This window comes from Macrotis lagotis, chromosome X (genome assembly GCF_037893015.1).
Source record: "Macrotis lagotis isolate mMagLag1 chromosome X, bilby.v1.9.chrom.fasta, whole genome shotgun sequence".
NCBI lineage: Eukaryota > Metazoa > Chordata > Mammalia > Peramelemorphia > Peramelidae > Macrotis > Macrotis lagotis.
Genome location: NC_133666.1, coordinates 143,710,164 through 143,736,485, shown reverse-complemented (window position 1 = coordinate 143,736,485; position 26,322 = coordinate 143,710,164). Strand labels below are relative to the sequence as shown.

At 36.3% G+C, this 26,322-nt stretch overlaps 1 protein-coding gene across 5 annotated transcripts in view; it reads left to right on the top strand.

Annotated features, from left to right (window-relative positions):
• Positions 1–26,322, top strand: part of DHRS7B (dehydrogenase/reductase 7B) — an 81,705-nt gene that overhangs the window by 26,341 nt on the left and 29,042 nt on the right. For 3 of the 5 annotated variants that reach the window (XM_074204848.1, XM_074204844.1, XM_074204847.1), the window contains 2 exons: positions 19,083–19,261; positions 24,748–24,857. In XM_074204848.1, coding sequence (XP_074060949.1) covers positions 19,108–19,261; positions 24,748–24,857 — 264 coding nt within the window. In that variant the 5' untranslated portion in view covers positions 19,083–19,107. Of the gene's footprint in view, positions 1–10,884; positions 11,039–19,082; positions 19,262–24,747; positions 24,858–26,322 lie in introns of all 5 variants that reach the window. The other 2 variants (XM_074204846.1, XM_074204845.1) reach the window with 1 other exon arrangement.

Sequence of the window (26,322 nt, the reverse complement as noted above, 5' to 3'; positions counted from 1 at the left end):
AAACATGGTTTTGAAATCCATAAATCAGAAGCAGACCCGGGAGGGAAGTGAAGAGTGTCTGTCTCTGTCTGAGCCCCTCAACAACTGGAAGTCTCAGGAAGAGTAAACTCACCAATGGAAGAAGACTGGCATAGTGGGGGAATTTTCCATAGTGAGTAGATTGCATTGATGATTTGATGTTTCAGAGGAATATTAGCAGCTGAAACATAGTTTTGAAATATGAGGAGCAGAGCCAGGAGGGAGAACAAAAGACTGGTCAGTCTGGATCCCTCCACAATATGGAAAAATAATGAATAGGTATTATTGTAATTTTCAATTTTAAAAACACTTTAGTTTTAAGTGTCATATTTCAACTAGATTACCCCCTAGATTTCTTCTTTTGATTTACTTAAACTATCCCTGTTTTCAGTGTCCTTTCTTAAAAACAAAGGTTAGGGGGCGGCTAGGTGGCACAGTGTATAGAACACTGGCCTTGGAGTCAGGAGTACCTGAGTTCAAATCCAGCCTCAGACACTTAATAATTACAGAGCCGTGTGGCCTTGGGCAAGCCACTTAACTCCATTGCCTTGAAAAATCTAAAAAAAAAAACCCAAAGGTTAGAAATAATTTAGTTTTCTCAAAGAACATGGAAAGTATGTAATGCATGAGATAAGTGAATCTCTAAGCTTAGGTTTGGGGCATATATAGGGAGTAGCTTGTGATTTCCTGTGTGTATGGGAAACTCAGGTAAGGAAACTCTTCATAGGCATATGGTTTTCTACAACGTATATTTAAAGTATTACTAGTCCAGGGGTGGAGAACCTTTTTTCTGCCAAGGTCATTTGTATATAACATTGTTTGTGGACCATACAAAATTATCAACTTAAAAATTAGCCTACTATATTTGGTCAAACGTTTATTAACTCACCTCTAAAAAGCTCCTAGATTTAATTGAATTTTGAGTTCCACATGCAGTTGCATCAATCCAAATGAATTCTTGGGCCTTATATGACTGAAACTAGATGTGCCTGCCCCTGGTCATGCCACAAGGTGGTCCAGTGACTTATCCCGGATTGGAGGCAGGTTGGTCTTATCTCCAGGGCCAGCTCTTTATTCATTAAACCATACTGCTTCTGATAATAAGTAGTGTTTTCCATCACATTATTGTAATTTAGTATTAAGCAACATAGTGTCCCTAACACTATTAAAAATGTTTCAGTTCAATTTCTGCCCATTGATAATTAGTCTAAAGTGAATTGTGAGAAACAAACCACATTGCCGGGAGCTGAAAAGTCTACAGTTTTTGCCAAACTTTCTTCTCCAGGAGTAAAGAATTACTTTGCGATTTAAGTCATATTTTATATTAATATCAGATTTCTTTTTTTTTAGGTTGTTTTTTTTTGCAAGGCAAATGGGGTTAAGTGGCTTGCCCAAGGCCACACAGCTAGGTAATTATTAAGTGTTTGAGACCGGATTTGAACCCAGGTACTCCTGACTCCAGGGCCGGTGCTTTATCCACGGTGCCACCCGCCACCCCTAGATTTATTCTTTAAAAAAAAAATTAGAAACTGAAATTGATTTTAGTAATCTGTGGTTCTAGTGTTTAAATTTTGTTTTTTATTTCAAATTTACACATAAAGAAGAACATTTCCATATACATAGCAGAATATATGAGAATTTTATATGAAACTGAATGTTCCTTTGATACTGGTTGGTTTTTTTAAGTATATATAATAAATTCCACATATTGCTTTCAATACTCCCTCCTTGTCTGTGCTTCATTCTTTTTGTGTTTGTGTGTGTGTGTGTGTGTGTGTGTGTGTGTGTGTGTGTGTTTGAGGTTTTTGCAAGGCAAATGGGGTTAAGTGGCTTGCCCAAGGCCACACAGCTAGGTACTTATTAAGTGTCTGAGACCAGATTTGAGCCCAGGTACTCCTGACTCCCAGGCTGGTGCTTTATCCACTACGCCACCCAGTCGCCCCTGTGCTTCATTCTTTGTTTATTTCTCTGTGACTTTTAGTGTTTCAAATATATCTGAATTTGCCCTTATCATTACTGAAATGGTGGTGATAGGACAGTAATCTCTAGAACTTGACCTTCTCCAAGTTAAGCTTCTAATTAAATGCTGCCAAGTTTGCTACAGATACAAACCTGGCTGGAATCAAAAATTGTGTGTTTTCAGGTAATTTGAAAACACACTTGGCTCTGAGTTATGTGAGTTATATATTATAGTTTAAAAGTACAGAACCTAGAACTAAGGCTTAAAAAAAAACCCACCAGAATCAATTCCCTTATTCTTGACCACTGAAGGCACCATGAGTTGAAGATCACAGAGTCAGAGAGACTTGAGTTCAAGTTTGGCTTTAGGCATATGCCAGCAGTGTGGAGGATGACAGTTCATTTAATCTTTTCAGTGACAGGTGAGTTGCCATTCTGCATTTATGAAAGGAGTTTCCATATGAGGAGCATCCTACTCTGTTGAAGTACCTTTCCCAAAATGATATAGCATATATGTTCTATACCAAACAATTTTATAATTTAATTTTGTCTGTAATTAGATTAGCGTAAAATTCCATGTTTTACCTCTGAAATTAGTGTCCTTTCAGAATTCCTATTAGACTCTATGCTTGTGTAGAGATCAAAAGAAAAAGGTTCCTTTTTGTGTTTTTTTTGGGGGGGAGGGGAAGATCAATATGGTATATAAATAAATGTAATTCTACTTTGAAAATTACTAAATTGTTTATATTCTTTAACTGAGCAATAACTCTACTAGGTATATATTCCAAAGAAATAAAACAAAACTCAAAGGTTAGATCAAAGATAGAGGGAAAAGAACAAAATATACAAAAAATACAGCATTAAGGACTGGAAAGTGAAATATTATTACACCATAAGAAATGATGAGAAAAAAATTCAGAGAAATCTCGGAAGATCTACATGAATCAATACCAACTAGTGAGTGAGAACCAAGAGGAAAAAATTTATACAATGATTACAATAATGTAAAGGAAAGCAACTTTGAAAGACTTAATCAATTGATCATTGCAGTGACCAACAAGAAGACTCAAAATAAAGCATACTTTCTACCTCTTGTCAGAGGTGGTGAACCCAGCATTATAATATGAGAAATGCATTTTTAGTCAAATGAGTCAGTTTGATTTGCTTGATTATTTTTGTTACAGAGGAGGGCTTTTATTTGGGCAAAAGAGAATTGTTAGGTAGTAGTAACAATAAACCCTTCCCCCATAATAGGAAAAAAAAGAGCATTGATGAAGCATTAAAAATACCCAGAAGTGGGTAGTTAGGTGGTACAGTGGTTAGAGCATTGGCCCTGAAGTCAGGAGGACCAGAGTTCAAATCCCACTCAGACAATAATTACCTAACTGTGTGACTTTGGGCAAGTCACTTAGCCCCACTGCCTTGCAAAAAACAAAAACAAAAACAAAACAAAAAAAGTTAAGGTATAAAACAGGCAGGACACTTGTTATTTTCCTATTAAATTTAATATATACTTTTAAAAGGCTTTGTAATAGAAATTCACAATTTTATATACAATTTTTTTCTTTGTATATTGAAATGTTTATCTTGATATTTAAACTCATAATAAATTTTAAATTAAAAAGGATTACTTAAGGCAAGTAATTAAATAGATTCTCATTGGCTTTTTTATAGAGTACTGTAGTCTAGAGTTCATTGATAAAGATAAGCTTTCCTATTTGTCAAGATAAAACTCCATTATAGGTTTTACTTTAGTTACTGGAATAATTAAATTGATAGTCATAGAGTTATAGACCTAGAACTAGAAGAGGCTCCAGAAATTATCTAGTATAATTTACTTATTTAGGGATGAGGTGCATGAAACTTAAGGTGGTTAAGATGAAAGTGTGATACTGTGTCAAAATCTGCTCCTCTGTGTAGCTATGAAGATGGAGATGCTTTTGCAGGAACCTACTGATCCCTGAGCTCATGATCTGTATCTGGTATTATTCACATAGTATTCTGATAAAAAGACTCCAAAAAGAGGAAGGAGAAGGCAGGGTGCAGCATGTGGCCTTGTTTTCCATCTTGGGAGCATATGGTGAGAAGGTGGAGCCAGAATGCCTTAGATCTTTCATTCATGTAAAGATTGCAAACTAATAGTGAATTCATGAGGTGATATGACTGAGATGGTGATCAGAGTTGATGAGGCATTGCTGTGTGTTGTATGAACCTATATTTGAGGAGACTGCCTCTCAAATGAGCAAACTTTGGAGAAAGTTGTATTTACTGACTTCTCCAATGACATGACAGTGTGATTGCCACTTGCAGAAAATTCTGCCATACCATACCACCATCATCAGTGAATATACTGCTGCTATGACAAACCCCTATAAGGCCAATGAAAAATTTTGTGAAGACCTAGAGACTCTCATCATCATTGTGCCAAAAGAGGACAAGTTTGTAGTTCTGGGTGATTTTAATGTAGGCCCTGGTTATTGGACACGGCAGAGGTCTTGGGAGGAAGGGAATTGGAAATAGCAACAGCAAAGGTCACTTGTATATCTCCTTACCTTCTCATCATAACACTATCTAAAGGGAATAAAACTTTGTGGATGTATCTTCACAGCAAACATTTTAGACATTTTAGACAGATTGGATGTGAGAGTGACAGAGATGATGGCTAAACTTTTGCATTCAACAGAGCAGTAGCCCCAAGGCAGAATAGCTATCTGAAGACAACAACCACAGGTTAATTAAAACTTCTCCATGATGGAACAGTTTGTTGCTGACTTGAAAGGAAAGCTAAACCTACACATGGTTGGTAAGAGTGAAGCAGAAAAGGAGTGGGCAGCTCTGAGAAATTTGATGTACAACATTGAATATACTCATCTAGTTCAAAACCTTCACAAATAGCAGATTTGATGAAAATGATGGGAAAATTCAGAAACTACTAATGCAAAACAAGAACTGTACAGAATAATTCACCCATCTCTAAAAAGGCAGCATTTGACTCCCATCAAAAGTATAAGCAAGGGGTAGCTAGGTGGTGTAATGGATAAAGCACTGGCCCTGGAGTCAGGAGTACCTGGGTTCAAATCGGGTCTCAGACACTTAATAATTACCTAATTGTGTGGCCTTGGGCAAGCCACTTAACCCCTTTTGCCTTGCAAAAAAAAAAACCTAAAAAAAAGTATAAGCAAAACTTAGAGACATGCAGAATTCTTGGTATAGTAAGAAGGCAGATGAAAATCAGTTTTACAATTATAGTAAGAATTGGTAGTGCATTATTATATCCTGAAGGCTTTCTGTGGACCAGAAACTTATTAATCAATACTGATATAGCCAAATTGATCCATGTTGAGGACATGATCATGATCCTGGAGTACTAGGCTGAACATTTCCATAATGTTCTTAGTAGACTGTCATAGATCAATGCTGAAGCCACTGACTGAAATAAGTCCCTCTCTAGCCAAACTTACAACTGAAAAAGAGGTTTTAAATGTGGCAGAGTGCCTGGTGTTGATTCCAATGGGGATCTATAAAGCAGAAGGTTTACTGCTCAGACCAAAACTGACTGAAATCTGAGTTTTAGGAAGAGAAGGTTATCCCACAGGAGATTAAGGATGCTTCCATTGTCCATCTTTATAAAGGAAAAAAGGAAATAAGTTGTCCTGTGACAGTTGGGGGTGGGTGGGAGAGAGGGTCTCTTTCTTAGTCATTGCTGGCAAAATTCTTGCCAGAGTTCTCAATAGACTGATTCTTTACCTGGACAGTGAACTCTACCTGAGAACCAGTATAGTTTCAGAAAGGGCTGAGGAATGATTAACCTAATAGTTGCTGCCCAATAATTCCTGGAAATGCCAGGAACAGAATAAAGGTCTGTATACAGTGTTCATTAATCTAGCCAAAGATTTTGTTTCTTTTAGCTGTGAAGACTTGTGGAAGATCATGGCAAAATTTGGTTGTTTGTAGAAATTCATTAGTATTTTATGCCAGTTTCATGATGTCATGTTTTTTATGGGTTCTGGATAATAGACAATGCTCTTGCATTTTCCCATTTACCAATGGATTGAAGCATAGCTATGTGCTTGCTCCCATGCTTTTTAGCATTGTGGTTTTCCATGATGTTGTTAGATGCCCTCAGTGAGCTACTACACTGACAGTAAATTATTTAACTTGAAAAGGCTACAAACTAAAGCAATTGATTTTGTTTGCTCAGTGCAGCCTCTGAAGTAGAAATGAAACAGAGCATACTTTGCCACTTTTGCTAATTTTGGTCTGACAGTTAAGACTTAAGAAAACAGAGGTTGGGGGCGGGGCAGAGCCAAGATGGCAGCGTGAAGGCAGCATTTCCTGGGAACTCCTTCCCCCTCAAACTCCAAAAGCCAAAATTACGACTCTAGCCAAAATTTAGAGGGACATAACCCACGAAAAGACTGAGTGATACATTTTCCTAGTCCAATATAACTTAGAAGTTCCACAAGAAAGGTGTGTTTCGTTTCACCTGGACCGGGGATGGAAAAAAGCTGCTGCCACAGCACAGCACAGCCCAGCCCAGAGATCACCAGCAACAGCTTGAAGGGATGGTGAGAGAACTCTGCTATACCAGAATGAGTGTGAAGTGAGGGAGTACCAGCCACAGAATCTGCAGGGAGAATCTGGAGAATGCAGCCTGCACCCCCAGAGACTGCAGAGATTTCTTTGCTCTCCCTTGGGGTAGGATTCTGCTGTTGGCCTACACTCAGATCCAGGTTGCAGTTTGGGCTTCCATACTAAGATAGCAGGATCTCTTCTTATAGCCCCCAGGGCAGAGGGAAGTAAAGGGGGGGCATCCAAATATCAAAGCACAGGCAAGACAGCATAAGACCTTGGAGGAATAAAGGTTCCAGTGGGGTGCCCCCCCCAAAAAAAAAAACCAAAGCCTTGGAAGTGCTGTCTTGGGCTGAGGAAATGAGTAAACACCAAAAAAAGAAGAATCTGACTATAGAGAATTACTTTAGTCCCATGGAAGATCAAGACACTCAGATGATGACAAAATCGAAGCTTCCTTATCCAAAACCTTCAAGAGAAATAGAAAATGGGCTCAGACTATGGAGGAGCTCAAAAAAAGACTTTAAAAAGCAATTAAGGGAGGTGGAGAAAAAATTGGGTGGAGAAATGAGAACAATGCAGAAAAATAATGAAAATCAAATCAACAGCTTGATGAAAGATATAAAAAAATACTGAAGAAAATAATATGTTAAAAACCAGTTTAGGCCTAATGGAAAAAGCAAAACAAAAGGCAACTAAGAAGAATGTCTTAAAAAACAGAATTGGCCAGCTAGAAAAGGAGATAAAAAAAGCTCTCTGAAGAAAATAACTCCTTGAAATGAAAAAATGGAACTAAAGGAAGCTGATGACTTTGCAAGAAATCAGAAAGAAATAAAATTCTTCTAAAAAAGCCAAAAATTAGAAGAAAATGTGAAATATCTCATTGGAAAAAACAACCGATCTCGAAAACAGATCCAGAAGAATTATTGGGCTATCTGAAAGCCACAATCAGGAGAAGAGCGTAGACTTCATTTTTCAAGAAATACAAAATTGCCTTGAGATCCTAGAAGCTGAGGGTAAAATAGAAATTAAGAGAATTCACCAGTCATCTCCTAAAAGAGATCCCAAAAAGAAAAACTTCCAGGAATATTATGATCAAATTCCAAAACTCCCAAATCAAAGAGAAAATTCTAAAAGCTGCCACAAACAAACAATTCAACTACCGAGGCTCCATAGTCAAGATTACACAGGGTCTGGCAGCATCTACATTAAGAGCTTGTAGGGATTGGAATATGATATTCCGGAAGGCAAAAAAATCTTGTTTTACAACTGAGAATCAACTGCCCATCAAAACTGAACATCCTCTTTCAGGGGAAAAGGTGGACGGACATTCAATGAAACGGGACTTCCAGACTTTCCTATTGAAACAACCAGAGCTGAACAGAAAGTTTGATCTCCAAGTATAGGACTCTGGTGAACCATAGAGGGAGTGGAAGAGAAGGACTAACTGTGAGGAACTTAATGATATTGAACTGTTTGTATTCCTGCATGGGAAGAAGATATTGATAACTCACATGAACTTTCTCATTTATAAGAGCTGTTAAAAAGGAGCATATAGGATATAGGAAGGAGCGGAATATAATGGTATGATAAAAAGATAGAGTCAGTGGGTGATAAAGGAAAGTACTGGAAGGAAGGAAAAGGAGATGAAGAAGCAGCTAAGAAATTTCACATAAGAGTCGAGAAAAAGTTTTTTCAATGGAGTGTGGAAAGGGGGAAGGCAAGGGGGAATGAGTGAACCTTCACTCTCATCAGAAATGGCTCAGAGAGGAAATAACACACACACTTAATAGGGTGAGGAAATTTATCTTACCCTAGAGGGAAAACTAAGAAAGGGATGGGATAAGGGGGGAATGGGGGGAGGGAAGGGGGGAATAGGTGATAGAAGAGAGGGAAGATTGAGGGAAAGGGTACTGAGATAGAACACACTTTTGGATAGGGCCAGAATGAAAGGCGAGAGAGAATAGAATAAATGAGAGTGGGGAGGAATAGAGTGGAGGTACAGCTAGTAATAGCAAATGTGGGAAAAATATTGAAGCATCTTCTCTGGTGGACTTATGATAATGAAAGCAACTCACCCCAGAGATAGAGTCATTGGAATCTGAACACAGACTGAAGTACATTTTTTTTTCTCTTTATTCTTGAGGTTTCTCATCTTCTTGGGGGGGTGGGTTATGTTTACTCTTATAACACATTCAGTTTATAGCATGGAAAGAATGTAAAGACTATCAGACAGCCTTTGGTGGGGGGAAATTGTAAAATCCAAAACCTTACAAAAAATGATAGGTACATATTACTATTGTATATAATTGGAAAACAAAATGTTAACAAATAAAAAAAAAGGAAAGAAAACAGGTTGGGGCAGCTAGGTGGGCCAGTGGATAGAACACCCGTCCTGGAGTCAGGAGGACCTAAATTCAAATCTGGCCTCAGACACTTAATTACCTGTGTGACCTTGGGCAAGTCATTTAACCCATTACCTTACCAAAAAAGAAAAGAAAACAGTTCTCTACCAGCTAGCACTATACCATCCATATGTTGCTATAACTGAATCATCAGTTATAGCAAATGGAGAAATTTTGAATGCAGTATACTTTTCACTAAGTGCACATAGATGAAAAATTGACAGATGCATTCATTGTCAGAGTCTTCTCAGTGTTTGGGAGACTCTCAAGGCAAGTGTGGGAAAAAAAGAGCTATTAGTCTACTGATCTGAAGATATATAGAGCAGTTATACTTACTTCATTGTTTGTCTGAAACCTGCACAGTCTTCAAACACCATTCCACAAAATTAAACCAACTTTCATTTTAAATTTCATTCATTCAGTTATTCCTTTTCATTTGTCTTAGAAATATTCTGAAGATCTTCTGGCAAGATAAGGTATTAGGCTTTTAGTTCCTTTCTCCTGACAAATATTCAAATTGTACCTCAAGAGAGTCCAACTCCTATGAACTGGCTGTGTTATTCAAATGCCAAATATATCTTTGCCTAAAAACCTTTTATGGAGAACTCACACGAGGTAGGCACTCACATTGTGGTCAGAAGAAGTGATACAAAGACAGTCCCAAGGTCTCTCTGAATAACTTTGATATCTCTTGTGAGACCTAGGAATCACTGGCACAGCCTGCCCAGCATGGCATGCCCACATCAAAGGAGATATCCTGAATGAGCAAAGGAAGAATTGTTGTAGTTCAGAAGAAATGTGTTATGAAAATTTAGTCCAAATAAATATTTGGATTGTTTGTGTCCAATTTGTGGTAGTCTCTTCTGAGTTCATATTGGATTGATCAGCCACAGGTGGACACACACTATATGTTGATTCCAACTTAGTGATGTCATTTTGGTCTTTTTCCATTATGAAGGACAGCAACAACCCCTCTGACCCTTCTCCAGGGACTAAGCAAGAGAAGGCCATTTTCTGCCATTGTAGTCACAAGTTACAGAATTGGCAGCTTGCTGAACTTCCAGCCAACAATTCTGATCTCTCTTCCTGTTTTCCCTCCCTATTTTTTTCTTTCTGCTCTTGGTATTTTGTTATAATGAAAAGGATATTGAATTTGGAATTGGAGAATCTATATCCTTGTGTAACCTTTCTATGTCTATAAAAGGAGGTGACTGGACTAGATGGCCTCTGAGATCTCTTCTAGTGCTTAATCTTTGACTCTGTGTTAATGAATTAAACTCCAAACTTTATGTACCATTCTGAAAATATCTGTATCTTTACAATTCTTATCTATTTCTGATATTAGGAGGCCTTTGATTTTTAACATCCAACATAGAACATTACATTAGGTGCTTCAACACCTATTTTTTAAGAGATTTCTTGAGCTACACATCTATATTTATTTAGAGAAAAAAACTGTACTATTACAGCAAGCAAAATTAAATAAGAGATTATTATGTAAAACCTCATGCAATAAGTATGAACACAGAATCACGAAAATAATCATGCAAACCACATGTGCTCATAACTACAAAGTATGTAAGCAAAATTTTGCATAACAATATTTCCATGTTAGCATCAGATAAACTATGGAAGAAAAGCTAGTCTGGAAGGCTTATAAATCACATCATCTGAAAGAAAAGAAAATAAAATTGGGACTAAATAAGACTTTCCTAGAATAATCAGTGTTAAAACAATTCTAATATATATAACCAAGAAATAGAACAAAATTATCTGTCAAAAATATATTCAAAAAATGAGAAAAATTATTTTAAAAATTTCTTAAGTATTTTTTAAGGTTTACTTTTTCACATATGTCTATAACTTTTTAAGCTGAGGGTGGATTGGGGGACAAAGGGCACAGAAGGAAACTTGCCTATTGCTTTTCTAGAAAACAGTTCTCAGTAATCCTGACCATTGGCTGTTGGCTGTGGAGCATTTGTTTGGTGCATTGCCATTTCCCAATTTGTCTGTCTACCCTTGTGTCAGAAGACCCAGGAAAAACACTGGCATTGGGACCCACTACTGGGGAGTGTTTATCAAAGGTAGGATATTATATTTTCTTCAATCCAAAGAGTGGAGCTAATTAAGGACTCTGTGCTGTTGCTGCTGACTAGATATCTACTAGGTCACAAAAAGAGGAACTTGGTTCTCCTTTTAGCCAGCACTTTCTGAAAATAGATTTTTATCTGATTTTTGTTACCTTAAATAGACTGGCTGGATTATAGTTAGTACAATACTTGATTATGAAAGTAGAATGTGTTTGCAGGAAAGGGATCCTTATTGCTTTTTAAGATATTAAGCCACACCTTGCCTCATGATTTGTGTTCCTTCCAGTTGGAATCCTTCTTTGCCCTTTAACCTGATTCTGCTGTGCGTAACATTGTGAATTACTGTTATCCAAGCCTTTTAATTGTCCTGAAACCATTTCTGACTTAAAAGGTTTTAATATACTTTCTCTTATAAAATAATGTTTTTATTCTCAGATGAGGGTATTAATGGTTTATTTCTGTGTCATGTCTGAACAAACCAACATCAACAAGTTGAAATGTTGTGATAGTGGTAATGGATCATTTTTCTCTCCTGTTCTTTGATTTTTAAAATCTGCTAGGGAAGGAGACAAGAATTGTAAGGGAAAATGTTTCTACCTATGAAATGTAATATAGAGTTCTTACTAATAAGAAGGGAGTAGGAAAAAGTGAGTTAAAAGAAGTATTTACTGTGCCCCTGGGTGAGCTCTGTGTCATCTCAGCTACAAGATAGTGTTGTCTCTTCCTTACTTGATGTCCTGATCACTGTTTTTGGAAATTTAGAATAGTTGAATTACAAACGAATAGTGATATTTTCTGACTTCTGAGAATGAATCTAGAGTTAAGTACCAGAATTTTCTCTCTTTACTTTAAATAGCAAAACTTCATCTAGTTACAGTTCTAATTAAATTAAGTTAAAACAGGTTTAAAGCACCAATAGATAGCCTTAAAGTTTTTTCAGCTATTTAAAATTACCAGACATGCAAAAATAGCCTTTTTTCCATTAATAGTACAATTTAATTGTGTTCGTGTGTGTCTGTATATAATTAAGTTTTATGTACCATGCATCTATTTATAGCCATAGTTGTCTATTACTTGGTGCTTAGAAATGATTCATTCCTTATTTTCAAGTCCTAACAGCTTTTTCTCTCCATGACCCCACTTATTATGGGGTCATGTGACCCATAAAAATAATGATATATGTTCCCTCTTCCTTTCTCCATACTGATCCTTAAACATAGAAAATCATCTGAGCAATACATTTTTCTCCCATTTAAATCTTCCCAACAAAATTGCCACAGATCTAGGTTTCTGAATTCCTAATTAGTTATTAGTTGTGACCTTTTAAAATTATAAAGTTAGTTTCTGTTTTAGAAAATGGGTAATAAATTATTTATGTAAAACTAATTCCTTTATAGGTCCTATCTCCCAAATAAAACTTTTAGTTTTTAAAACTTTTTATTTTCCATGCATCTTTTATTATTTTCACTACTTTACACAAGACTTTTTGAATCTTCACAATTGTTTTGTGTCACTTTGAGAATTTTTCCTTTTCTTTTTTTTATTTTTTTGATAGAAGATGGTACCCCCAAAGCAAGGCAAGAGTGGATTATTTAGAAACTCAGTCCTGATTACTGAAAATGGGAAGTGGTAATATGGGAACATGAGAGGTGGTAGTGAGTAAAAGATAGAAAGCTAACTTCAGAGTTAGGATGACCTGGGTCCAAGTCCTGCTTTGACACATGTATGCTGTGAGTACCTGAGGAGGTCAGTTAGCCCTTTCAGGGGTCTGAGATTAAAAATTGAAGAGGAAAATGCTGACCTCTTTGGGTAAACCAGGTTTTGTCGGTCTAGATGGTGGGAGGATGATACCCAACATAAGGGAAATTGTAGCAATAGTGTTACATCCCCTCTAATAGCTGAGTAAATAAAAAAAGATAAATAGAATGTCCTCTTCTCTAATTCCCTCATTGTTGCTTACTTAATTTTTCAGGAGGGGAGCAGAAATAGAATGGATCTTTAAGTCCCTAAAATACTCCCTTAGAACATTGTGAAACTCCCTGCTTTAAATCATCAGAGGAGTAAATCTTGAGATTGAGCTTGATTCTCCCAAATACATAGCACACATTGGTTTGGCAGCTGGGACAGATCTGTAACTGATTTTAAACTCATTTTTCATTTTGAGTCATTAACAACATGCTTGATTGAATGCAGGAATCTGCTTTCCCCAAAGAAATGAAGCCTATAGAATGACAAATGGATTACATTAACCTGACAACTTGTTTTCTTAAGGCAAAATGTCCTTCAGTTCCAGGAGATCCAGATTGGACTGAGGTATTGTTTTAAGTGCTTACGAAATCCTAGAAGGTTCCTCTTCTTTGGGTATAGATAGTTAGAAAGTTTGTAGTTTCCCTTTCTTTTACCCATTTTGTTTCTTGCTGTTTGGGCTCTAGTTGAATTCTTAGTATCTTTAGTATATGTAAGATAAAAATCATAGGATTCCTCTTCCAGTAGGAAGCCATGCTGAGGTGTCTCATTTTAAACTCTCTTCCCCTAAGAGATGTGGAGAGTTTGAGTTTTTGAGAATTTGTCTCTTCTAACCTTCTTGGCCTAATTTGTCTGTTTATAGTACGAATTCTCTTCCAGAGCATTTTTTAAGATATCCCCTAAGGCTTCAATCCTCATGAAGTGAGTAAGCAGCATTGAGAAGAATGAAATCAAATGAATGGCAGGTTACCCATAGCACATTCTTTACTTCTTTTTATTTTGTTTAACTCCAGGGTTGTAGGTGTGAACTGAAAAGAATTGGATGACTCTGGTCCATAGGGCATCTTGGCAGAGAGAGTAAGAATATTCTTTATCTGTAGACACTGAGGAAAATTTAAATTTGGTTCTAGTATTACCTATGAGATTCAGGGCCTTGGGTAATTCTAATGTTGCCTCAGGACAGGCTAAGCTTTCTGGAGCTGCTTTGGACTACTACCAACCAATCCCTGCATCTCTCAGGGAAAGGCCACAATTCTTCCAATAGAGGAGTAGATATGTAGGGTACAGAGAGAACAAGGAAATATTTTGAGGATTTTTACCTCTCTTAATCTTTTGCCTCTTCCCATTTCCATTCCATTGTTCCTCAAGGTTATTTTGTGAAAGAAGTAAAAATGAATATTAAAATCATACTTAAAATATTTATGGAGCGACTGGGTGGCGCAGTGGATATAGCACCAGCCCTGAAGTCAGGAGTACCTGAGTTCAAATTTGGCCTCAGACATTTAATAATTACCTAGCTGTGTGACCTTGGGCAAGCCACCTTGTAAAAATCTAAAAAAGAATATTTACACACACACAAACACCCCCCCCTTCAGTCTCTTTTCATTAAGTTATAATGATTTTCCTCAAGTTCTCACTCCCACCCACCCCCATGTCACCATGCTATACTCATACCCACATACTCATTACACTCCAATGGCTATTACCTCCAGGATCAAATATAAAAAATCCTCTATTTGGCATTTGCAACCTTTCATTACCTAGATCTCTTCCTATCTTAAATTTTTTTCCCTTCCGTGTACTTTTTTTAGCTGTTTCTTTTTTGTTATGCCATTTTATTTTTTCTAATTGCATACAAAGTTTTCAACATTCATCTTTTTGTAAGCTTTTGAGTTCCACATTTTTCTACCACCCATCCTCCCCACAATAGTAAGTAATCTGATATAGGTTGTATATTATGCAAGTGTTTAACATAGTTTCATAGTAGTCGTGTTGTAAAAGAAGAATTAAAACTAAAAGGGGAAAAATGAGAAAGAAAAACATAAAAGAAGTTTTATTTATTTTATTTTAGTTTTCCAATTACATGCTAAGGTAGTTTTCAACATTCATCCATTTGCAAGTTTATGAATTCCACATTTTTCTGCTACCCTCCCTTCCCTCCCCCTTCCCTATGACAGTGAACAATCTGTTAAAAGTACATGTAATGTAAACAGTTGTGTTTAACATTTCCATATTAGCCATATTGAGAAAGAGGAATTAGAACTAAGGGGGAAAAAACCATGAGTAAGAAAGAAAAAACATAAAAGAAAATTTAAAAAGTGAACAGTTTGCTTTGCTCTACATTCAGATTCCATTGTTTTTTCTCTAGATAGGGATGGCATTTTCCATAAGAGTTCTCTCATTTTTGTCCTTGATCTCTGAACTACTGAGAGGAGCTTCTTCTATCATAGTTAATCATCTCACAATATTGTAGTTATCTACAATGTTCTGGTTCTGCTCACAATCTCATTATCAATTCCTACAAAGTCTTTTCCAGGCTTTTCTGAAGTCCTGTGGCTCATGATTTCTTTTTTTATTTTTATTTTTTATTTTTTAGGTTTTTGCAAGGCAATGGGGTTAAGTGGCTTGCCCAAGGCCACACAGCTAGGTAATTATTAAGTGTCTGAGGTTGGATTTGAACTCAAGTACTCCTGACTCCAGGGCCTGTGCTCTATTCACTGCGCCACCTAGCTGCCCCCTGGCTCATGATTTCTTACAGAACAACAGTATTCTATCAAATTGATATGCCACAATTTTATTCCCCTCAATTTTCAAATTTTTGCCACTGCAAAAGTTGCTATAAATGTTTTGTACAAGTGGGTCTTTTCCTCTTTTTTGGCATATAGACCTAGTAGAAGTATTGCTGGTTCAGAGAGTACATAAAATTTTATTGCCCTTTGGGCGTCATTCCAGATTGCTCTCCAGAAAGATTGGATCAGTTCACAGTTCCACCAACGGTGCAGTGATGTCCCAGTTTTCCCACATCCCTTCCAACATTGATTATCTTCCTTTTTTGTCATTTTAGCCAATTTAATAGGTATGAGGTGGTACCTCAGAGGTGTTTTAATTTGCATTTCTCTCATCAATAATGATTTAGAACACTTTCACAACTATAAATAGCTTTAATTTCTTCATCTGAAAACCACCTGTTCTTAACCTTTGACCACTTATCAATTGGAGAATGACTTGTATTCTATTAAATTTGTCTCAATTCTCTGTGTATTTTGGATATGAGTCCTTTATCAGAAATACTAACTGTAAAAATTATTTCCTGGCTTTCTGCATTCCTTCTAATCTTGGTTGTATTGGTTTTATGTGTGCAAAAATTTTTTAATTTAATGTAATAAATATTTTCCATTCTTCTTTCATTTATAATGTTGATTATAAACTCCTCCCCTCTCCATAGATCTGACAGACTATTCCTTGTTCTCCTAATTCCATCTTCTCTTAAGATACAGTTTCATCAGTCTTCTTCTGTTTCCTCATGCCTAATTCTGTCTCTCCCCTGTCCTTTTCACTGGAATGTTACCCCTTCTCCCCTCCTCCTCCTAACCTTCCTTTAGGCTCAAATCCCACTTCTACAAGCAGTCTTTCTGCTCCTTCCCACTGCTAATGCTGAATTCTGAATTAGAATTAACTCTCCCTTGCACTGCATATACATACACACACACACACACAAACACAAACACAAACACACATACACTATATTGTTGCTTTCTTGTTTTTCTTCCTCATTAGACTGACTGTAAGCTCCATGAGGCATGGACTGTATTTTTGCCCTTCTTTGTTTTCCCAGCCCTTTGCATGGTGCCTGGTTCATAGTAGGCATCTAATAAGTGCTTGTTGTCTGACTGACCAGCTAACCATACAGGAAATCTGACTTCTCTATTAGACAGGGTTCAACGAGGTATGATGGATTGTAGGAGAGAAGATTGTCATCTTATATCAGTGATTCTTTCAACCCAGTTGACTAATGGTGTTACTGATCTTTTTAAAATCATGTTCAGCCCTGTTACTATAGAGTACTGTGGGTCAGACAAAGGCATTTGTTCATCCTTACACTCTCCTAAGAATGGAATCCTTGAGAGTAGGGATTGTTTCCGTCTTTGAATTTGTATCTCCAGTACTTAGCACAATACTCAGTACTTATGCACATGGTAGATTAAGAAAACTGGGACACAGGACAGCTAGGTGGCGCATTGGATAGAGCACCGGCCCTGGAGTCAGGGGTACCTGAGTTCAAATCCGGCCTCAGACACTTAATAATTACCTAGCTGTGTGGCCTTGGGCAAGCCACTTAACCCCACTGCCTTGCAACAAAACAAAACAAAACAAAAAAAAGAAAACTAGTACACTAATGCTCTGCTGGTGGAACTGCTGATTGATTGATTGATTGATTACTACTGCCTCCTTAGCCATTCCTTGGCTCTGTGTTCACTCTTCTTATATCATTGAGCCACATTTAACTACTTGAACTCTCATGCGAAGCTTAGATGGATGCCACAGCCTTGTACTATCCCTCTTTTCAGTTGTCACTGAGCTCTCCTTGAACTGTTTTTACTGTTCTAGATTATATACAATATCTTTGATGATCATTATGACAATCATGGACCAAACTTATGTAGAAGTGTGCTCTTAGCCTTTGTGGAATGTTGGTACTAATTGCTTTTTATTACATTTATGTAGTGCCCTAAGGTTTGTTTACAAAAATGCTTTCCTATATCTTAAAATATTTCCTTTTTCACATGTGAGGAAACTTAAGCTCAAGATAGGTTAATTGATTTGCCTGAAGTCATGTGGCTAGAAAGGGGCAAAGCTATGATTTTATCCTGGATCAGATGCTTTAAGTCTCATTATGCTCTTTCTGCTTCTGAACTGGTTCTTAGTAGACTATTTGTATAATTATTGTTATTTTAATTCTGAGATTTTTTTTTAGGTTTTTTTTTTTTCAAAGCAATGGGGTTAAGAGGCTTGCCCAAGGCCACACAGCTAGGTAATTATTAAGTGTCTGAGGCCGGATTTGAACTCAGGTACTCCTGACTCCAGGGCCGGTGCTCTAACCACTGCGCCACCTAGCCCCCCTATTCTGAGATTTTCTATTCTTAAAATGTTATGGGATTGAAATTAGTAATAGTCTATCATTTCAGTTCCAAAAATGTAGGTTTCTTTTTTTTTTTTTTAAGGCATTGGGGTTAAGTGACTTGCCCACGGTCACACAGCTAGGTAATTAAGTGTCTGAGACCAGATTTGAACTCAGGTACCCCTGATTCCAGGGCCAGTGCTCTATCCTCTGTACCACCTAGCTGCCCCCCAAAATATAGGTTTCTTGTGGAAAGTTAAATGAGCCCAAATATTTTAGCTACCTATAGCATAAAGACAATTATTTAACCAGCAAACTTAGTTAAAACCAAATATATTATTAATACCATTCCTAAGAGCTAGAAGGGATCTTAGAGATCTGGTCTAACTCCTCAATTTGGGGATTAAAGGGGGCATTGGAATGCAAAGGAATTTATTTGTATCTGTGGTTACAACATGAGTAGCTGTTGATCTAAAAAGAGAATCCAGATCTAATAACATCCAGACTAGACCTCTGTCCAGTTCTTCCCACCTCCTTTAAATTTACTTTAAATCCTCTCAATTCCTCTAAAATTTAGAAATAAAATCTGTGAGAGGAAGGATAGCATGATGGATAAAGAATCAGCTTGAGAGTCAAGACCTGCCTCTGAAATAGACTATATGTGTGACCGTACTCAACTTCTCAGTAGCCCAATTGCCAAACTAGTTCCTAACTGAACTTTTTGCTGGAGGGAGTTTCTATAAATGTTGTTTCCTACACTGATAAATATTCAGACCTTCCCCCACCAAAAAAAAAAATTAAGGTCTGAGCTCCAGTGAGTTTGGCTTTGTTAAATATACCTGTAACTTAGTACTGTAACACATATGTGAATATAACAATGTAAATAATATAAATGCAACTTTAGTAACATCAGTATTGGTTACATACATGCATACATATACAAAAGGAGACAAAACCATAGGTAAGAGAAGTTAACATCAACAAAAGTAATAGAATGGTGCTTTTTGGAAACTAAATACCTAGTATAATTATTTTGGGAAGGAGGCAATATTTGCTGGAGCTCAGAGTTTAGGTTTGATAAAGAGATCTGGAATATTTCTCAGATAGAATGGGATATTATTAAATCTTCTTAGTTTGCCATAAACATTTTTTTTTTGCACCTGACACCCCTAGGAGGATTGTCCCAAAGGGAAAGATAATGGATTATATCACCTCCATGGCCATCATCCCCCTACTCATTGGCTGCATGGGTATCTTCGGTCTCTTCAAGTTGCTTCAGAGGTTCCGAATGAAGGCCTACATCCAGGATTCTGTAGTAGTGATTACAGGGGCAACCTCTGGACTAGGAAAAGGTAAGTTTTGAAGTATGTTTGCTGGCTGATGAAAAAGTAGGGGAAATTAGGTCCCAACAGTAGCATCTGAGAACTTAGAAGAGTTCAGGAAGTAGTGCTCAAATTGAAGGATATTAGGGATTTTAAAAGGTCAAATTTAGGAAGGAGAGAATTCTAGATAAGGGAGATACAGTTCTCTAGCCAAATTAGAAGTGGACTCTGTTTTAATCCCATTTCCTAGGCAGAATTTTTTAGCTATCCTAAAAGACTGAATATTTCATTCTTCCTATTGCCTTTTCTAAACTCTGCCACTTGCTCTCTTTAATGAGAAAATAAGGATGTGGATCATGAGCTCTCTTTACCCTATATCATACCCCATTTCTCCCTTTTTATTCCAATCTCTGATGAAAAAGATGGTACTTCTTGCCAAAGTTAGCACCTTTATATGTTCCCTTGATAGTCCATTCCATAGTCCATTCCTACCATCTTTTCTAGCATATTGTCTCCATGGTCTTCTCCCTCCTTTCTCTTATCTTCAGCCTACCCTCTCTATTGAATCTTTCCTTACTATCTTTAAAAATGGCCAGGTCTCCTCAATTATCAAAAATTTCTCACTTGATATTATTATCCTTTATCCTCTCTTTCTCAGATAAACTTCTACTGGAATCTAGAGTGAAAAAAAAATACAACTTTCTACAATTAATACCTCCCCTTACTCCTCAGCTCTAGGCAATCTGACTTCCATCCTATTCACACAACTGAAACTACCATCTTCTAAGTTACCAGTATTCTCTTTTTAGTTAAATTTAATTTTTATTCAATTAACAAGCATTTATTTTTTTCCTACACTTTTATGGAAAAAAAAATCCTTGTTAGAAATATACATGGTTAAGCAAAACAAATTCTCACATTTACTATGTAAAAACATATTTATATAATGAATACAATAATGTAAAGGAAAACAACTATGAAAGACTTATTAAGATCAATGTTACCACTTATTCCAAAGAACTCATGAAAAAACATGCTGCCTGCCTTCTGATAGGTATGCAAATGAAGACACATATATTTTTTGGAAATGGCCAGTGTAGGAAGTTGTTATGAAATAAAAAAACAAATAATAATATTAAAAAATATGCATACCCACAAACCTGCCTGTTAATAGTCCTTGCTTACTTGTCAATTGGACTAACTTGAGTTATCTTGGATAAATGAAGCCTAATCTATGTTTTCCTTCTAATTTCATTTGCATTCGACTTAGACTTTCTTTTTAAAACTAATTTCATTTTTTTCCAATTGATGCAAGGCTACCTTCTCTCTCTCTCTCCTGCCCTCCTCCCACCCTTAAGAAAGAAAAACAAAACCTTTGTAATAAATATGTAGAGTGAAGCAAAACAAACTCCCCAACTGGCCAAAAAACATATAAGCATCAAACTGGAATCTGAGTATATCACCTCCTTAGTGTGGGTAGCATATTTCATCTTGAATCTTCTGGAATTCTTGTTGGTCATTGATTAGTTTTCTGTTCTCTCTTTTCAAAGAAGGGTCTAAAATAACAGTGTTATGCTAAGTTTAATAATATATGTTTCTGTTTCTCCCTTGAACTTTTCTTTACTTCACCAAGTGCTCTTGTCCTTTCCTTTTAAATTCTGCTTCACAAAAAAAAGAAAAATTTCTACTTCCTAAACCCCACCCTCCATGATTAGAATTTGTTTTCTTCAGAACCGACCCCTCTCTTAATTTGCCTTCTCTGTCCTTCCTATTCTTTTACTGGAATGAAATGTATTTCTACACCCAATTATGTGTGTGTCTTCTTTCCTTTGACCAGTTCAGATGAAAGTGAGTGAGGTTCAAGTATCATTCATTCCCTCTCCCCCTTCCTCTTTGTTTGTACAGTCTTCTTGCCTCACTCAGACTATATCAAAGAATTTCTCTCATCCTTTTTCTTCCTTTCCTCCTTAATGAATTCCTTTTTCCTTTAATTTCTATTTTTTAAGTATCATCAAAATAGGTTATTATTAAGCCGTATCTGTAATCCTTGTTAATGATAACTTGATTCTGAGGGGATATGTATCTACATATTGGAATGTAAACAATCCAGATTTGTTTAATCCCTTATGATTGCTCATTCCTTTTATGTTTCTCTTCACACCCCAAGTTAGGAGCCCTGGTCCTTTCATCCTCTGTTTCATTAAAGATTCATTTTTCTCATTGCTGGGTAAATTATTTTTGGTGGTAAATCTATTTCTTTCGCCTTCTGGAATATTGTCTAAACTCTCCACTTTATCATAGTAACTGCTAAAACTTCTATGATCTTGTCTGTGACTCTTCTATGTTTGCACAGCCCCCCCTCACTCATGTCCAATTCATGTCTTTGTCATGGTGTCACCTCCCTGATGTCATGGTCTTCTTCAAAAATAAAGGACAAGGGGGCAGCTAGGTGGCATAGTGGATAAAGCACCAGCCTTGGAGTCAGGAGTACCTGGGTTCAAATCTGATCTCAGACACTTAATAATTACCTAGCTGTGTGGCCTTGGGCAAGCCACTTAACCCCATTTGCCTTGCAAAAAACTAAAAATATAAAAAAAATAAAGGATAAACATTATGATGGGGACTATCTATGATTATATTTTTTTGTATGCTTGAAATATTTTTTTCTTTGTCCTAGAAGCTCTCAATTTTGTCTATAATGTTTCTGAGAGTTTTTATTTTGAGATTTATTTCAGAAGGGGACCAGAATTTTTTTCAGTTTTTACTATGTTCTCTTGTTCTAAGAGTTTTTGGAGATTTTTGGTCAATAGCTCTCAAATAATTCAATGATTCTTAAATTATCTCTCTTTGACCTATATTCAGTCATTTTTACATTTATATTTCCATTTTTTCAGTCTTTTAACTTTAATATTTCTTGTCATCTAATAGTCATTAGCTTCTCTTTGGTCCAGTCTAATTTCCAAGTAATTTATTATCAGATTCAGGGACTCAGTCTTTATTTATATAAGAATGTTAAAAACAAGCAAATCATTTGGGGATTTTTTTGAGAGGAAGAAACTTATACCATTCTTGGGTAAATCTGCTAACTTGCCTTAAAGCTTTTTAGGAGCTAGGTTATTTCTTAGGACTGTTTGACATTTACTTCATATGAATATATATGTTTTTGGACAAGTTTGTCTTTGAGCAAACAATATTATTGTCAACTAAGGGAACAATATATTTTTATATACCCATAATTGGCAGCCTCCATCCCAAATTTGTGAAAGCTAACATACATACACTAAGAAATCCCAGAAATCTTGCTTCAGAGAAGAACTATATGTTAGCCTTGATAAATGATAGCTCTGGGGACAGCAACTCTTTTCTGACCCTTTTCTACTCTCCCCCTTGCCCTCATATCTTTTCTTTTCCTATATAGTTTTCCTAAAGTCTAAAAATGAAATGCTTTTCCTGCCTTTTGTTCTCTCTCAGTTCCTCTCTGTACAGGGTTCATTTCCTCCCATTCTGACTTTGCTGCTCTCAGAGCTATTCAAGCTTGGACTATCATTTTTCAAAGGTTATTTATATATTGACCTTCCTAAGATGTACTCTCCTCAGTTCTGTGTTCTTCTCCATTCTTTGGGGTATGACCTAAAGTAGTTTATTTTATTCCTTCATCAAGTCTGTCATCAAAAGTTTTACATTCCTTTGGGAATGATGAAGAACCTCAGGGAACATTCTTCCTCTCTAAAATGTTGCCATCTGAGTTTAACAGAAATCTTTCTAACAGTTTCTTCTGGAAGTCTGGCTCATTGTTAAGAGGAATTACATGTGCTGGGATGGCCTGAGCTTGCAATACTTTGCTGACCTAAAAGACAGAACCCACTAAGGCTAGACAAAAGTGTACTCTGCATCACGATCCTATTCTTCATTTGGCTTCATGCGTTCATTCAACAAACCTTTAGCAATTACCTGCCATCAGTCATATGCCATACACTGTGCTTACTAGTGTATTATTTTAAGAATACCATAGATTTATTTTTTTCCTATTATGAATATTTTTTAAAGAAAGATTTTATTTATTTACAATTTTTCCCCTAATCTTGCTTCCTTCCCCCCACCCCTCACAGAAAGCATTCTGTTAGTCTTTACATTGTTTCCATGGTGTACACTGATCTATGTTGATTGTGATGAGAGAGAAATCATATCTTTAAGGAAGAAAAATAAAGTATAAGCAATATCAAAATCGCATAATAAGATAACCCCCCCCCCCAAAAAAAATTAAAGGTCTTTGGTCTTTATTCAAACTCCTCCACAGTTCTTTCTCTGGATCCAGCTGGTGTTCTCCATCACAGACAGCCCCAAATTGTCCCTGATTGTTGCACTGATGAAATGAGCAAGTCCATCAACAAAGTCCTAGCCTTGAAGAAACTTGTATTCTGTTGCCAGTCGAGAGACTGACCTACTGAATGAATTTATTAACTTTTATTTAAAAGATGGCCATACAAGTATGAGCTCAATGGAAAATACCCTTGATGAACTCTCTCACAGAGTTCAGTGCAGTTAGATTTTATACATGCAGAAGTAGTGTGTGTGCGTGCGTGTGTGTGTGTGTGTGTGTGTGTGTGTGTGTGTATAGAGAGAGACAGGGATGCATAAAATTGTTCTGAGAAATTTGGTACTGGGGTTGATCAGTTGAAAGGAAGACCATTTGGAGTATCTTTTAGTGAGAAATAGAGGGGTTTAAAAACAGAATTAGAATGACACTTAATGATGAACTTTCTTTCTTGAGAAGGGAGAGCCTCTATGTCCAGAACAGTCTTGTGACTTCCTCTCTCATCCTGCTGTGACCTCTTATGGTTAAAATGAAATTTAAAATAATACTGAGAAAGAGTATTTAGACTAAAAAAAAATGCATTAAAAGACATACCTATCTCCTCATTCTTCTTGACAGTGAAGTCATGAATTCTCTAACATTCAACTCCTTTAAAATAAAGGTTGCCAAGATAAAAAGTTTCTTTTACCTCCTGAATACTAAAAAGCTGTTTAATGATCTTAAATCTGTTTTTCATAGCACACAGAACCACTATGGAGATTGTGAATATCCCAGAACTGCTCCTCTTTTTAACACATTTAGCTGGAAACCTAGGATAAATAGCAGAGTTGTTGAAAATTAGCATTTAGGATATGTCATACTGGTGGGGGTAGAGCCTGACCATACTCTGCCTCTTTAAATGAGTGACTTTAACTCTTAATTAACATCACAACTCATATTTTTTTTATTATTCTAGTAAGAGTTGGAAATAGTTGCAGTAGAGCTCTGTTAGGAAAATCAGAGTCAGATTTGTGAACATGGACCCCAGTGGTAGGAAGCAGTGGTAGGGGAAGTGGGGGATAGAGGCAGAAATGCATTGGACAATCATCTGTATCTTCTGAATTTTCAGTAAGTATCATCTATCCATTTAATTATTTTAGAAGAGAATGGTTTTGGATGTCTTCAATTATAACATTTATGTTCTTACTATGTTTTCTTTTAGAATGTGCTAAAACTTTTTATGCAGCTGGTGCTAAATTAATTATTTGTGGAAGAAGCCAAGAGAAACTAAAAGAGCTTGTCCGGGAACTATCTGCTACTCACTCTAAAAAGGTAAGAGTGGAATGAGGGAAAGAATATTTGTTGCCTCTGCCCTGGAGATAAACATTTTGAGTCTGGTAGAGCTAGGCATTTCTGAGGGCATATCAAGACATTCTTGTTTACTACTAGACATTGAAGCTGCATATTTTGAAACTGGAGGCAGAACATCTCTTGAAATGCTGTTTCACATCAAAACAGACTAAATAATCATGGTCCCTCTTTTACTGAGGAACACTTGGTGTTTTCTCAGTTAAGAGATGGCAAATTATGAAGTTTTGTAGTTACTAGGAACTTGGCTGTGATTTTGGTTTTCTGTTATGATTTCTCATTCTCTACCACATGGAGATTGATATATACATATAGTACCCAATTTTCAAGTAACAACTGGTCATTTATAAGCATATATTATAGTTACATATATACACGTCTAGAATTATATGCACATGGTTATGGATGTAAATTTCTATATGTCATCTATATCTATATATATGTATAGATACAGTTTTTATATCATCTTCATTTCCAAATTCCTTATCTATTGTCCCTACCCAAAAAGTCATCCTTTATAATTAAAAAAAGTTAAAAAGAAAAAGTAATTCAGTGAGACTAAGTAACATATCATCTGTATCTGATAGTATTGGTCATTTTTTACAAAGTAAAAAGAATCAGGTTCTCCTATCTTTCTTCCCAGATTGTTTTCACTAGTTCTAATACCTGCTCTTAATTTAATAAAAAGGACATTATAGTCTTTTGCACATAATAAGCACCTTATAATTGATTTTTAAGTGAATGAATGAACCATTTGATCCTTTCTAGAATACCCAGTTCCCTAAGTAGTAGGACTATAAATGCTGTATGCAGCATGAAAGGTGGGGGCAGCTAGATGGTGCAGTGGATAGAGCACTGGCCTTGGAGTCAGGAATACCTGAGTTCAAATCTGGATTCAGACACTTAATAATTACCTAGCTGTGTGGTCTTGGGCACATTAACCCCATTGCCTTGAAAAATCTAAAAAAACCAGACAAACAACATGAAAGGTGGTGGCTGTAGATCACATATAAAGAACCTACCACTAGATAACATTGGCTTTGGGGGCAGGGGAATAACAGTAGCAATCTTTTAAGTTAATAGTGTCATCTCAAGCTTTTACTATGTGTTATATTCCTCCCTTGTGTGATAGAACAAAATAAAAATTAACAAGACTTTTAAAAAATATCCAACCCAAAGTTTACATGTACAGTCTGCTTGGGAGATCAGTACTTGGTTTAGTGATACTGTCATTATTGCAAACATCTTTCTGATTTTGTAGTCTTGTTCCCTAAATTGCATAGGCACTTGAACATTTGTTGAGGGAGGAGAATTATCCAGTTTATGAACTACAAATGTCTTTCTTCTCTTAAGCCTTGCCCAGATTCCCTCAAATATGACCTGTTATTTTGCTTGTGTTTCTCATATCATACATTACATTGTATTGTAA